The sequence below is a fragment of the Cupressus sempervirens genome, chromosome 3, assembly GCF_028749045.1.
Source record: "Cupressus sempervirens isolate cs-2001-9-10 chromosome 3, ASM2874904v1, whole genome shotgun sequence".
In the NCBI taxonomy this organism is placed as follows: domain Eukaryota; kingdom Viridiplantae; phylum Streptophyta; class Pinopsida; order Cupressales; family Cupressaceae; genus Cupressus; species Cupressus sempervirens.
In genome coordinates this window covers 475,921,988-475,938,802 of record NC_143120.1, presented here as the reverse complement: position 1 = coordinate 475,938,802, position 16,815 = coordinate 475,921,988, and the positions used below count along the sequence as shown (strand labels likewise).

At 33.6% G+C, this 16,815-nt stretch overlaps 1 protein-coding gene across 1 annotated transcript in view; it reads right to left on the bottom strand.

Annotated features, from left to right (window-relative positions):
• The window catches only part of LOC149567221 (uncharacterized), a 170,712-nt gene that overhangs the window by 71,691 nt on the left and 82,206 nt on the right, over nucleotides 1-16,815 (bottom strand). The window contains exon 9 of the mRNA XM_089820399.1: nucleotides 16,361-16,466. Within this exon, the coding sequence (XP_089676525.1) occupies nucleotides 16,361-16,466 (106 nt within the window). The remainder of the gene's footprint in view (nucleotides 1-16,360; nucleotides 16,467-16,815) is intronic.

Sequence of the window (16,815 nt, the reverse complement as noted above, 5' to 3'; positions counted from 1 at the left end):
GAACGCACAATAATAACATGAATCAAAGACAATTGGCACAAATTACAATCAAAGCTTTTAATTTGCTCTATCACACTTGCTTCCAATCAAAGCTTCGAATCCAATTGCTTCTTTTATTAACTTTTCCCCCAAATTAGTACTACACAATCAAAGTTATGCTTGCACAAATGTGGCAAAGCTTTCTTGCATACAACAAAAGATGATTATTACAATGAGGGGCCACTCATTTATATAGGCACAAGAGTTGAGAAAAAGATGGAGGAACAAGTGGGAGCAACTCAACCAACTTTGACCTGGTCTAACTAATGAGAGAAATTATTGGGTTACATGTAACTACACATGTAACTCGCACTACATTTAATTATACATTTTCATGAATACATCATTTTCAATTACAAACATGAAAGAAGAAGAGGAAAGATGGAAGAGAATTGAAACAATCCTAGAGATTGTTCTGAAGAGCGTTGTACTTGGCAATGCAATCCTAGATGATAACAGGATTGGGAGTTCCTATATTTTGTGTCATTGCATTCACCTTGATAACCATGGTGTTGTGTTTTTTGATAACCACTAATTCTTTTTGATGAATTGTCTGTTGTCATTTGAAATCTTGACGTGATCAAACTTTTTCTCATTCAAGTTGTCGTGAATTCTCCTTTGTAGATTGGCACATTTTGGATTCTCTTAACTCTTTCAAAACCTTCTTGACGATGTCCGGATGTAAACTCGGAATAACTTTCCATCAACACCTTTAACTCTTTTTCTTTAAAGTAACGCACTTGGCACATGGGAATGCATGCAAATGAAGAATGTTGATTCTAAAAAACGTGACTTAGGTTTTCAAGATGTTATTGCATGGAAAATGGATTACATGTATGTACAACATGTAATAAGGGATGGAAAGTGAGATAAGATGCAAATGCAGATGGAGGATGAGCTTTAAATTTTAATTGTTGATAACGGATAGGATGTGGAATGTGGAATGACACAGAAAGTGGAAAAACATGTATTTGCTCATAGAGGTGTGAATGCATATGGAGAGATGAAAATGAAATGTAGCTTGAGGAGAAATGAACTTTATAGTCGTCTTGGTGAAAAAGTGAAGTCGAAATACATGGGAAAACATGCATATGACATTTTTGGACCTTTTAAAAGTGACTTTTAGTCAAAAACGGGTTTTGGAGATGCAATTACATGTAAGACTTTTCATGTAATCGTATCCTGCGATTGGATGCAAAAAGTGAGATGAGTGGAAATGGAAATGGAAAATGAGATTACATGTACGTGTGAATGATGGATGGGATGAAATACATATAATAGCATTTGACAAATGACATGCGAAGTGTTGTGACATGGAAGATGGAAATAGAATGTGATGATGCTTTCACGTGAAATGAAATAAGAACAAGTTCTTGGGAAAGAACTTGTAACTTCTCCAAAGTGGAGAAAACCGGAAATCAAGCACACAAAACACAAAAAACTTCAAAAGAAAAACGTACCTTTGGAAAATGACTCAAACATGTCAACAAGCAAAGCATTTCAACATGCAAATTCGAATTTTGAGTTTGGGGAAAAACCAAAAACATGAAAATGAACAATTTCATCATTTTTAAAAGAAAAATGCACTTTCCATGGTATCAATTTCAACAAGTGACAATCACCAAGCAATAATGCGCATAAAATCAGCAAGATAAGCACAAATTAAATAGCAAGAAAGAATAAGTCCACTTACATGAAGATTAAGTGTCAAAAATGATGGAAAAAGATGCTCCAAAGTTGAAAATCTTTTCAAAAACACTTGGACTCTTTCAAACTTTGCAATTTTGAAAAGGAGAAGGCAGCAAATGAGGCATTTTTAATGGTAGATGCCAAAAAGTTCTCTATCTTTGCTCTAAATCCCAACATTTTTGGTTGCACATGTGGGAGGTTTTTGACCAAAAACGTATTTCTCCAAGGCTTGTAACAAAAACATTTTGGCTCTTAAACACCAAAACATATTCACAATGCAATGTAAAACACTTAAAAAGCCAAATTGATTCCTCTTTGGGCCAAAAATGGTGTTTCTTGAAGATTTTTCCAAAAACGTGCCCTTGGAAGGATTTTGAAAAAATGTTGTTTAGCAAGATAAATCGATTTCCATTGCTTGAAAACCCATGGCTTAGCAAAAAGGACCCTAGTAGAGAAGATTTCGTAAAAAAGGATGAAGCAAATCTCCGACAATCTTCAAAAATGGGTTCTTAGAGTCTCTTTGCATGTGTTGTTCCAAAAACGGGTTTCTTGAGAGCAAAACTATGAACTTTTAGTGCAAAATGCACCTTTCGGTGTCCATAACATATATTAAAAACATGCTAAGATGCAAATCACACCTTTTCATGGTCATTGCATGTTTTAAAAATCCCTCCATAGTGCAAAACACACCTTTTGGGAGCGCATGCATATTTTAAAATATGTTTTTAGCTTAAAAACTCATCTTTTTGGGGCGATTGCATATTTTAAGTGAAAACTCACATTTTAGATGCAATAGCATATTTAAGCTATAAAACTCACCTTTTTTATGTCATTGCACATTTCAAATGAGTTATATGCAATGGTATCAAAAAGGTCCATTGTTGATAGATTTATGTTTCTAAGTTGAATTTTATATGCAATGACATATAAAAGGTCCACTATTGATGGATTTTACATATAATAGCATATAAAATGTTCACTTTTGATGAATTTAAGTGATTTAATAAGCACATGTCAATTTAAATTCATTAAAATATTACTTAAATGTAACAAATTATATTTACATATCATATTAATAATATAACATGTAAATATCATTTAAAAAGTAATATTTACTAGAGCATTTGATTTAAATGCTAAAAATTAAATTGAACTATATAGTTAATATAGTTACTTAAGTGAAAAATCAAAAAGTAAACTCAAACTTAAAAATATAACATAAAGTGCACTATAGTTACTTTAAGTGAAAATTTAAATGATAAAGTAACTTTAAAACATAACATAAAGTGAATTTAAATTATATTTTTCAAAAAGTGAATGTCAAATTAAAATTGTAACATGATATTTTTAATTTGTGTTTTTGCATCAAAAAGGTCCACTTTTTGGGCACTAAAATGGCCATATCTCTTGACTGACAACTCCAATTACGTTCTAGGTTAGATCAAATCGAAGAGGAAACCAAAAGCCATGACTTAAGCAAAACCAAAGGACTAAAAACCAACAAACGCACACTCAAAAGCAAAGAAAAGGATGATGAAAACCTTTAAAATCAAGCATAGGCTTGACAGAAAGAAAAACAAAAAAGACTAAAGAAAGTCTTCAGTAAAACAATCTAATAGACGAATTGGAGTTGATTGATCGATCAACATTAAGAAATTGAATATCAAATTCAACTTAGAGAGATGTGAAACTAATTTGAAAGAGTTTTGTACTGTTACCTGATGACAAAATGCAGGACAACAGTTTTTAAGTCAAACTCATTGACCCATGCTTCATGAGTAGTGATTCAACACGAATCCATCTCTCATAAGAATAAATGTTGAGTAGTCTTCCATTTATTCTCAAGAGAGATCGACTCGTGTTGAATCACTACTCATGAAGAATGGGTTAATGAGTTTGACTTAAAAACTGCACAGTTAAATACTAATAGCAATATCACAATTTGACTTGCTCTGTATTGGGTGGATATTTTGGAACCTACAGCTTTGGATAAAATCCAATCGTAAAATAGGATGACCAGCCACAGCGTGTGTGACAGAGTCTCTCCTACCTTAAAGGGAAGGCTATCCCTTCTCACCGTTCCTTGGATAAACTCAAGGTAAGCAAGAAGTTGAAAGATTTTGTAAAAGGGGTGTTACCAATATTCTTTCCTCTTAACTTTCAAGAAAGAATCCACTTACCTGAGGAACGAGTAACGGGCAAGATGAAATCTATAAGCACACTTCTATCTAATAGTTAGAAACAGTGATACCAATAAACTAACACCAACTCAAACGCTAGCTGAAAGTGTACTAATTTGGCTCTAAGTCCGGTCCTAATTCTATATAAATAAGCTTTACTATTGGGGCACAAAGACTTCTACAAGTAAAGATATCCTAATTATTTTGTGAATCAAGAAAGAGATATAAGCTATAGACAAAGCTTCTAGTCTATATATCTCTACAACCGGTCCTAGTCAACACTTCAAATCCAGTTGCTTTCTAACTCTTTTTAAACTCAATTATCAAGAATGCAAAACATGTGAATCAAAGACAACAAATGCAAATCACAATCAAAGCTTCTAACTTGCACAATTAATAATCTCACTCAATTATAGTTAAGTCTCAATTGATTATTTGAATTCACTTTCTTTCAAAATGGCACTACACAATCAATGTTATGCTTACACAATTTCTCCAGAGCTCTCTTGCATACAAATAAAAGATAGATTTTACGATAAGAGAACACTCCTTTATATAGGCAAAGGAGTTGAGAAAAAGATGAAGGAAAAAGTGGGAGCAACTAAACCAACTTTGACCAAGTCTAATTGAAAGAGAAATTATTGATTACATGTCATTACACATGCAACTCATATTACATGTAATTGCATAATTTCATGCAATACATCCTTCTAGATCTACAAACATAAAAACAAAATAACAATCATAAAAATTATTCATTAGTGCCTTGAATTTGATGATAACATCATGCACTATAGGAAGATCAAAAATCTCCATTGTTTTTTATATGGCTTCTATTCTAACTACATCGACATATCCTGATTTCACAACCTTGGAATTTATCGCCAGAGAATCTTGCAAGTGCTTTGCCAAAGATTTATACAAGGCAAACTTGTTCATTGTATGAGAACAAAAATCTTTAGAATCTAAATCAGCAATGATCCTGATTGTATATTCTGAATTTATCCCTTCAACTGCAACAAAATTACCATGTTCATCAAGAATTTGGCATCTCATTTTTTCTAAGTCACAAATGATCCCAACTTCTATTGCCTGATAATCTCCTAAACTAGCCTGCAACTTCATTACAAGCTTTCTCAATGTCTCTTCCTTGTAACCCATGAGTCCTTGAAATCTGTAGAACAATTCACAAGATGGAAGAACGTCATACATAACCATGGCATCTAGACCAAATTTAGTGATCTTATCCCAATCATTCAGAATTTCGTTCAAAGTATTAGCCTCTTGAGCCAAAGATACAAACAAATCATGTATCATTTCTTCAACATTTTTGATACGTCCAAGAACTTTGGTCATATCTATAATGGCTTGTACTCCTTCAGAAATGACTTCTCCTATCCAAGCCTTAGCAGCTTCTACTATGATTTTCTCCTTAGGTGTCTAGGATACAACAATTGCACGTTGTGAGGACTGTTGTCGAATAACCTTGTTTAAGAGAGCAAACTCCTACTTAATTTGATTTTTCTTTTCCCATAATTAATGGTTACTTTTTGACACATTGGCAAGTGTGTCTTGAGCATCTTGTAAACAACCCATTAGTGACTGCTTTCTAATTTCTACTGTGGTGAACTTGTAATTAGAAAGATTAAGTTGCTCAACTGGCTTGTCTACTAATGGTTCAACAACTTCTACAAACTTAGTCTTTTCAGAATCAACTATGATTCTAGAAACAATCTTATCTTTCAAATATTTAGACTTAGTTTTGTTTACAAGAAGGTTATCTAGGGGTACCACAACCTTTCTTTTTTTCATTGTAATCTTACTCAACCATGCAAGCAAGCTGAAACTTTCATTGGTGGAAGCGGGTACAGTGGCAACCATTGACATTGATCCTGATTGTATCTTTGTTGTAACTGAGCATGACTCAGTTTGCAAAGCTGAACTCATGGGTGCATGATAAGAAGATTCCGCCATTAACAACTCAAAGCCAATCATGGAAGTGTCAAGTAGGGAAACTTGCCTTTTTGTTAAGATTGGAAAATCCTCAAATGCATTTTCGATATTTTCACATTGTTGGGCTGTTAGGATGGAGGGCACTGCCGAAGATATAGGAAGTGCAAATGTATTTACTTATAATGATGGAATAGGAGGTGTGAAGACCATAGAGAATGAACACAGATCATTATCAATTATACCCAAGAAAGAAGTCCCCCGAAGGATACGAGTAGGTTGTAGAGAAGATATGATCATGGTTTCTCCTTCTTCATCTTCTTTATCAGATTCTTCATCGGATTCCTCTTCTAATTCTTGAGCTTGCGTAGGTTTTTGAGATGTTTTAAATACTTCCCATCTTTCAATTTGAACTTGAGGTATTTCTTCACATCAGAGGAGGATGCACCATCTTTACCCACAACTTCTAATTGCGACTTTCTCCCAAGCAGACCAAAACTCCGACAATCTTCCCCCATCTTGGGATTTACCCTTTTGAGACCTTTGATCTTCAACTTTTTTTTGTTTGCCAAAATGTATTGAAATCGATCAAGGATAGAAGTTTCTTTTGTTTCCATTGTATAGGAAAAGGACATTGTTTGTTAAAACTAGTGCGATGATATTATGGATCAAGAACATTACCATCATCTTCAATTTGAAAATTAGATGGAATTTCAAGGAATATTCAAATCAATAACCTACTGCAAAGTTAGCCTACAAAAGTCGATCTTCCTAATATCCAACTTTGTTTGCATATTAATCCAAATGTCCTCTATGCTATCAACATGACTGAATGCCCTCTTAATTCTTGAATTCATTCCACGATAATCAAAATCATATCTAGCCTTGAACTTCTACAATGTGATCAGCTGAAGTTCTGTTTCCATAGCCTTAGCTTTGTAAACTGAATTCATTGTATAATGACCGATTGCCAAAGGCTTAGCAAAGTTGATACCAAAACCTGGCCTATGTAGAATGCTTTGATCACATTGTACCTCCATGAGCTGCTTGGCCAACTCCATTAGAATGATTCTGTCAGTGGCATACCTAGGTAAAGTATAAGGTTCTCCTTTAAAATATCCAACTCTCGAATAGGTAAAGAGTGGAAATTGAAGGAATATGCAGCCATATTGATTAACCTTATTGCAAGCCTTATCAAACACTCTTTTGACAGACAATTGTTTATCAAATAAACACCATAAGTATCCAAAAAATGCATCTTGGACTCTCCTATAATGGTATTTGTTGTTTGTTAGTGACAAGTGTTATTTGATCATAATAATCCCAAACTGGCACCTAAAGACCATCTCCTTTGGTTGAAAGTCCTGAAAAATACCCCATAGCAGCAACAATGTAAACAAGATAGGAATTCATATAGAATGATCATGAAGTTCCTACGTTGAGTAACTATTGAGAAAGTGCAGTACTAATAAGTTATCCTCAAAAGATTGGTTCTTTATTATCAATAATTTGGAAAATAAATTTATACATCCATGGTTCAAAATCTCCAGAGTCTTTGAGGCCACATATTCTACTGAGAAGAGTAATCAAATCTTTATACTCTAGTTTGAAACTGAATTTGTGAATAGTTTTAGGCCACCTTGAGAAGTTGTGCCTCTTGGAGTCCAACCAACACGAATTAACATACCTCTGATAGCTCACCTTATTCTCATTCCATATCACTTGAGATGACTCTTTTGTCAAATCTACAAATTCTGCAATTGAAGGCACCTGTTCAATAACTTCAGGATCAAGACGACGAATGACATTACCATCTGCATCTTTGATCGTTTTAGACTTCAGACTAAAATGCTTTGTACATCCTAGAATGAATTCCATTTCTAAGGCAGCCATAGGAAATGTGGACACCAAATGAATATCACTCCTTTTGATCCATTTCATTTTATGAGTGGTAGGAGTTTGTATTCTCTGCAAGAAATTTGCCATGTCTACATGCCCAATCTCTATATCTGACACACTATCAAGAATAGAAGTGACCTGAGATGGAGTTGCATGAGCCAACTCTTTATCATATGAATATTTTATCTTTCCTTTTGTCTTTGCAAATGAGGGCATTTCTTGTGCTTGTACTGCAATATGAAAATCCCATAACATGTACAAATCATCATAAGGTATTGCTTTCATAAAAATGCTGATTTGTGATCAGCAACAAAGGTCTTTAATAGAAGACAAAATGTGTGGATTATGGATTAAATACTCAAAAGACTCTTGTACAATGATATTAAAAGGTATATGCAAAGGCTGCAATGCGACTTGTGGTGATGAGAAAATGAGGCAAAGTGAGCTCTTATAGATATCTCTAAGGAAAGGTGAAGTCCAAGTACATAGGAATGCGTGCACGTGACATTTTTTTGACTCTTTAAAAGTAACTTTCAGTCAAAAATCGGTTCTCAAGATGTAATTACATGTAAAGGAATTTTCATGTAATCGTGACATGCGATTGGGTGCAGAGAGTGAGATGCATGAAAGTGGGATGGGAGAATGAGATTACATGTATGCAGATGATGGATGGAAATGCATGTAATCACATGTGAAGAGTGAGATGCAAAGCGTTATGATATGTAATGATGGTTGTGAAATGAGATGTTCAAGCTCTTGGGAAAGAACTTGCAATTTCTTCAAAATGAAGAAAAACAAAAGGGCACACAAAAATGTAAAGAAAACAGGCACAAAACAAACACATACATTCGGTTTGACACTCAAACATATCCAGAGACAAGTGGTTTTAAATGCAATTTCGAATTTGGAGTTTGGGAAAATCCAAAAGTGTGAAAATGAGAGTGTACATCATATTTAAAGGAAAAATACACTTTTCATGGCATCTCTATCAACAAGTGTGATACATCAAGCTAAAATGTGCAAGAAAATAGCAAGATAAGTATGAATTAATGAACAAAATTGGAAATGTCCACTTACATGTTGTTAACGATCCAAAAATGAAGGAAGAAGCTCTATCTTTGAAAAATTCCAAAACAAACTTTGATTTCTTCCAACTTTTGATGAGAAATAATTAATGAGCTGCAAAAGAGGCATTTTTCATGCCCAATCCCAAAACGTAGTCAACAACCTCCAAAGCATATAGGGTTTTTGGCAAAATGCATTTGTAGAACCTGTTTTTTATAAAAACGTAGTTTCACAATGGCACTCAATGCAGCATTTTTGGCTTAAGAAAGCAAAAACATGACTTCCAATAACCATATAATGCCTCCAAACTTGGAAAAGACCCTCCATTAATGGATAATACAAGCTGGAAACACCAAAATCTGGGCGTTTTTCACTAAAACGTGCCCTTGAAATGCAATGAAAACAATGCTTTTGCAAAAGGATTCAAACATTTCAAGCATGGAAAGAAATAGAAATGCCAAAATGCCCCTTTTTGGAATGGATTTCATGCCATGGAATGGAGAGATCTGGTGTTTACATGCAAAAACATGGACTTGGAGAGCATGTGCACAGGTCATTTTTGGCCTTGGAAGCAAAAACGAGTTCTCAACAAGCAAAAAAATGTAAAGAATGCCCAAACACACTCTTGGAGTGCTATTACATGTTTTATAATCATGTCTTTGGCTTCTCCAAGCCCAAATGCACTCTTGGAATGCATTAACATGTTTTAAAAATATGCATTTTGGTCAAAAACGGGTTCTCAAGATGCATGTGCATGTTTTAAAATATGCTTTGTGAGCTAACATTTGTTGAACACACTCTAGGAGATTGATTGCATGTTTTGGAAATATGCATTATGCTTGACTCATTCTTGGGAGGTCATTGCATGTTTTAAATCAAAGGAATTTACATGCTTTTAAACCAAAAGCTCACTCTTTAAATGCATCTGTCTATTTTAGAATATGCAAATGAGTCTAAAGTTAAAATTGCACAACTTTGATTTAAATAAGCATTTGTTTATTTAATTTTTGATGAAATATTACTTACTAGGCCATATATAATATTTACACTATGTTTTATCATATAGTATGCAAATATTATTTAAAAAGTAATATTTTCTAGGTTATTTTAAAGTATAATGCAAAAATTAAATTAAACTATATAGTTTATATAGTCACTTAAGTGAAAAATCAAAAAGTAACTCAACTTCAAAAACATAATATAAAGTGCTCTATAGTTACTTTAAGTGGAAAATTAAATAATAAAGTAACTTTGAAATATAACATAAAGTGTATTTAAGTTATATTTTTCAGAAAGTGAATGTCAACTTCAAAATATAACATGAATTTTTAAATCGTGCAGTTGTACCTGGAGAGTCCACCTTTTGGGCACTAAAGCAATCATATCTTTTGACTACAAACTCCAATTAAGGTCTAAGATAGTCCAAATCAAAGGGAAAACTGAAAGCAATGTTCTGAACAAAACCAAAAGACCAAAATCTAACACACTCAAAAAATGAGGATAAGGACATTGAAGGCTTCAAAAATTAAGCATAGGCTCAACAAACAGAAAAATGAAAGACTTGACGACAACCTTCACTAAAAGAATTTTTTAGGTGAATTGGATTTGATTGATTGATCAACATTAACCAATTGAATAACAAACTCAACTTAGAGAAATACAAAACTAGTTTGAAAAAGTTTCGTACTATTCCCTACATTTTGTGGTGACAAAATGCAAGACAACAACTAGCTCTGTCTGGGGAATATTACTCGTACGTTCTTGAAAACAATATGTGACATAGAATCCAGTTCTCTAAGTGCCTTCATCCACTCCATTGGGCAATATAGTCAGGCGACAAAAGAACCAATGTCCTAAAACAAAACTTATGTACAAGTACTTATCTGATAATTATTGAAAGTAATGTTTAAGCCCATAGAGAGCTTTCTTGAGCCTGCAAACAAAGACTTTAGGATTATGAATTTCAAATCCTTCAAGTTGTTCCAAATATACCTCTTTTGTAATCTTTTCATTCAGAAATTTTGTTTTAACATCCATCTGATGTACTTTCCATCTCTTCGATGCTGCAATAGTTAGGACTACTCTTACAGAGATGTATCTGGCAACTGGAACAAAGGTTTCTTCATTATCAATTCCCTCCTTCTAAGAGAATCCTCTGGCTATGAATCTAGTTGTACATTTTTCAATGCTACCATCACCAGCATGCTTGATCTTACATATCCACTTAGAAGAAACAACAAATTTTCCCTCAAGCCTTGGAACAATTTCCAAAGCACCATTCTTAATAATGGATTGTTGTTCTTCTATCATGGCATCCTTCCAAGCTGTATGTTTGATTGCATATGAAACATTTGTTGTCTCTAATTTAGATAAGTCACTCATGTTTGTTGCATAGCTAGAGAATCTTTTGGGTCTTTTGCTCTCTCTAAAGGTTCCAGATGGTGCAGCAAAGTCTTGTGCTTCCTCTATAGTCTTAATAGCCCAAAGTGGCCTTTTCTTAGAATTTTGAGTTTCCTCAAGATTAAGTTTTTGAATCTCACCTTCAATTTCTTCAATGTTCTTCCTTTGAAACTCAGGATATGATTTTCTTGTGAACTAAGTGTATGAGAGGGGTCTTCAGAACTTAGGGCTCTATTGAATGCAAGCTCTTCTTCAAAGATAACATCTCTACTAAGTTCAATGTTCTTCTGACCAGGCATGTAAATTTTATATGCTTTAAAGGTTTCACTATACTCGACAAAAATACCTTTCCTTCCGAAGGGTTCTAACTTAGTTCTCTTTTCTTTTGGATCATTTATGTATTCAAGGCACCCAAATATCCTAAGATGACTTATATTTGGTTTAACCTTAGAAAAGACTTCTTCAAGAGTTTTATCTTTAAGGTGTGAGTCAGGACTTCTATTTTGAATATAGATAGCAATACATGAGGCTTCTGCCCAAAGATAAAATTCTAAGTTTTGATCAAGTATCATAGCTCTTGTCACTTCTATAATTGTCCTATTCTCCCTTTCTGCTACCCCATTTTGTTGTGGATTATAAGGAACAATATACTCCCTCTTAATTCCTACTTCTTTACAAAAAATTTTAAACAAATATAAAGTATACTCCCCTCTATTATCAGACTTAAGAGTTTTAATTTTATGTCCTAATAGGTTTTCAGTTAAGGTTTTGAATTCTTTAAATCTCTTAAGGATTTCTTCCGATTCTTTACATTTTAAGATGTGAATCCATGTTTTCTTAGAGAAATCATCTATAAAAAGTATATAGTACAAAAATCCTCCAAGAGAAAGAACAGACATAGGTCCACATAAATCTGAGTGGACTGATTCTAAAACATTGTAAGATTTTCTAGTGCTAATTTGAAATGGACTTTTGGTGTTCTTACCTAGTGCACATCCTTTGCATATGCTAGAATGATCTTTATTTAATTTAGGTAAACCAGTTATTATCTTCTCCCTAGTCGATAAGGCTTTGAAATTTAGATGCCTTGAACTTCTATGCCACACTTCATTTATATCAGCAGCTTCATGGATTAAGGCTTGAATAGGTTCTATATTTAATTCATACAAGTATCCCTTTGTTTGACCAATCAACTTTGATTTCTTAAATGAAGAGTTCTTAGACTGGGTCATTACTTTACCATCCATGAATGCAACCTTATGTCCATCACCTTCAAGTGTTGTAACAGAGATTAGATTCCTCTTGATTCCTAGTACATAGAGTACTTTTTTGAGATGAACAAATTTACCTAACTTCAGTTTCAAGTTGCAGTTCCCAATTCCTTAGATAGGATGAGTGGAATTATCACCTATGGTAATTTCGTCATTAACTTCTTCTGATATTGAGTCTAGTACTTCTTTGTATCATGTAATGTGTCGAGATGATCCACTATCAATTACCCATTCTTTTCTTGATACTTCATTTGATAGCACTAAATACAATACACGTTTCTTAGGATCATAATTTTGCTCTATCTTAGTAACGTTTGTACAATTTACTTGCTGCTTTGTATTCTCTAGGCAATTTTCTTTATAGTGTCCAAATTTCTGACATTTAAAGCATTTTACTTTGGATAAATCTCTCTTAGGTTTGTCATTTCTTTGATGAGCCTTCTTCTTCTTGAAGTACTTCTTCTTACCTTTGTAGGAATTTGTGTTGAGAACATGAAGTTCTTCATCTTCAGTTTTCAATTTCCTTCCTTTCTTGAGTTGCCTAGATTCTTCTTGAAAGCAATCTCCTTTAAGTCTATTGAAGTTTGGAAGTTTGTCTCTAGCACTTACTCCTTGTGAGAATGTTTCCCATGAATCTAGTAATCCATCTATTGCCATTAATGTTAGTTCTTCATCATCAATTATGTACCCAATGCTTATCAGTTCATCTCTTAGACTAGCCACCCTTAGGAGTATGAATTCATAGATTCTCCCTTCCTTATTTTTATATGATTTAGTTGTTGTTTTTAGTGAAAGGGTTCTAGTTGCGTTATTAACCTCATATGCATTTATTAATGCACTCATCATATTGAATGTTGTCTGATGTTTCATTAGCATAGGTACTATTTCATTTTTAACTCCATCTAATATGATTTTCATGGCTTTCCTATTTCCTTTGATCCAGTTAGTTTCATAAGGATCAGCATCAAATTGCTTGGATTCCTTATCAACAAACTATGTTACATCATTTCTTCAAAAATCATCATAATTCTGAATTTCAATGCAATGGAGTGATCTTTTCTATCAAACCTGTCTTCGAGTCTGATTGCATTGGCCATTGTAGGTAGAAGGATGTTGCTAGATATGTTTTAGATCTGATTATCAATTTGCAGAGCCAAGGTTCAACTACCGGAGCTCTGATACCATGTAAAGCTTTTGCAAATTCTAATAATTAGAGTGCTGATGAAGTACTTATAATTTGTTGAGACCAACCTTTAGATATTATGGACTGAATATAATCGATCCTGAGAGTAAGTTCTGAATTTGTTATTAATTCTGCAAGTAGATCACCTAGGCCTGAATGCTAGAAGGAGAAGACTTGTGTAATAATTGTGTTCCTTCTATCTACAAACACACCCCTATCTTATACATAACCAAAGGGTCTTGACCTTTCAACAACCCTTTCTAGGTCGGCCTTTTCCAAATCATGTCCCTTCCTCAAAATCAGCACCCATTCTATTTTGACTAATAGTTAGTGGTTAACTAACCACATTAATCAATAATAGGTCTAATAAGAGCCATAGGAAATTTCCGATTATTCCTAGAGGAAGTAAAATGATTCTAGGTCCATATTATAAGGTTATTCATGCATCTGGTTCAGGCTGATCTAATAAATCAGAATATTTATATTGTCAAGTTATCAGGAATTAACAATAATAAAGATAATTAATAATAAAAGGAATAATCTCATAGTAGTTATTGAAAGATGAGTTGTATAAAGATATCTAAGGTACAAATTAATGTAGTTCTATATGAGACACGCAGGGGATTTAATAGACAAATCTCTAACTGGTCAAGGGTCATTTTGCAGAACACAGGGAGTCTTCACAAAGGATTATGAAACCTAACTTGAAAGGTAGTTTCAAGGAGTTAGACTAAATAATCGAAGGCTGTTCTATAGAAGATAGGGGATCCTCCCAGAGGGTTAGGAAGCCTTATTGAAGGAATCCTTAAGGATGTGTAGTGATAATGACATTCCTAGATATCAGTCATTAAAAATGAATTTAATATTCTAAGATGCTAATTATTTATATAGGTAAAACCTTGTCTTAAGAAGTGGGGACATTACATCCAAGCAACTCATCCCTTGTGGAATGTGCTCTCCATTATTTTAGCTGAGACCACCCATAGTTTTCCAATAAAAATTCCTCTAAGCACCACATTTTAACTTTCATATTTAAGCTTGAGCTCCATGGCTTTATAGTTCTACGAAAACTCACCAAGGAAGTACAAAATTGTATACCACAACCATGTTAATCTCTCCTAAAGCCACAACGCATAAATCGTCACATTATTTATGATCTTCCATGATTATGTGAGTTGTTGGATCACTTTGGTGTATGGGATAATGAATCCATCAACAACATTAACATCCAATCCTTCAAAATCCTCATCTTTTAGTTCTCACTCTTCTTTTAACCGCCAATCCCTCATCAATTTAGGTAGTTGAAATAACATTGTACAATGACATACTTATTTTTGAACCTAGGAAAAAAGGATGCACCAAAATTATCAATAAAGAACTCCATCACAGAAAACAAATGACAATAGATTCAAAATATCTTCCCACTAAAAACAAAAAGTAGAGCAAATTTTTCCCCTAAAAGACTAAAGCAATTCTTACTATTGCCAAAAAAAGTCAGAACAAGTCATGACTTGGGAAATAGAAGTTTAATTTGGGACATGTAAAATATAGGTAATTCTCTTATTTTTTGGACGGGGTAGGTTAATCAATTTCTTCTTATATTATGATAGCATAGCAATGTATCTCTTTAACCTATCATCACAAGGTTGTTAGGTTAATCATTTGTTTTTGTACTTTTATGTATTGTATTTCCAATAGAATCAACCAGGTTACACTCTCGAGCAGATTACAACATGCTGAGCATGCAAAAACCTGTACCACAAGCTTCCTTGAGCTAAGATGCCACAAGCAGGGGGGTCCATTTCATCAAAGTCAACAAGGAATAAACCAGGACTAATCACATCCATGGGTTTTTTAACTTTGGTGGATGGTGAAAATTCCATCATCCCCACTAACTAGGTTCAGCCCCTTCACTATACTTGGGATTTCTAATACATAAAATATTTCTTTTATTAAAGGATGTAAAGGATGGCCACTACCTATTGAATTTTATTATGGTGTATATAACATACCACTTGAAGGATGGCCACGACCTTGAAAGTTGGGATCATCACAAACAATGGCCTCAGGACCCCAAGAAATCTTTCCCCCAAAAATGTTCCATACACCATTTGGACTCTGATAGAAAAGAAACAATACATGCAATCATTCAACCACAATCACTGTGTTGCGGCTTATGATAGCTCATAAATGATAAAACTATAGCCAATACTGCCAATACCAAACAAAACTCTAGATCAGACATATAATAGTAAACACCATCTACATCCTATATAATCCAGAAATCCTTGGAAATAGAATTTTTTCTATTTTAAAAGGTTTGATAACACAGTTAATTGGTCAAAGACCTAAACATTTTAATTGTATATCCCTTTTCTAACTTAAGGCTTATTTTTATAGCTTCCATGAAAATTGTTTGCAAAATCTACCGCACTAGTTAGTTACGTATTGATGAAAGGACTCGACTTTTATATCTATGTATAATTTTTGAAAAAAATATTCTCAAGGAAGAGAAAAAGTTTAATCAAATGCTGCTAGTATCTAAAATCAACAAGACAAAAGTGTCCACAAAGAAATATAAAGCTTTTACATAAAAAGCATTCACTGCATCAAATATATACAGTGGAATACATATTTTCAGCAGACACTACCTATTGAATTTTATTATGGTGTATATAACATACCACTTGAAGGATGGCCACGACCTTGAAAGTTGGGATCATCACAAACAATGGCCTCAGGACCCCAAGAAATCTTTCCCCCAAAAATGTTCCATACACCATTTGGACTCTGATATAAAAGAAACAATACATGCAATCATTCAACCACAATCACTGTGTTGCGGCCTATGATGGCTCATAAATGATAAAACTATAGCCAATACTGCCAATACCAAACAAAACTCTAGATCAGACATATAATAGTAAACACCATCTACATTCTATATAATCCAGAAATCCTTGGAAATAGAATTTTTTCTATTTTAAAAGGTTTGATAACACAGTTAATTGGTCAAAGACCTAAACATTTTAATTGTATATCCCTTTTCTAACTTGAGGCTTATTTTTATAGCTTCCATGAAAATTGTTTGCAAAATCTACCGCACTAGTTAGTTACGTATTGATGAAAGGACTCGACT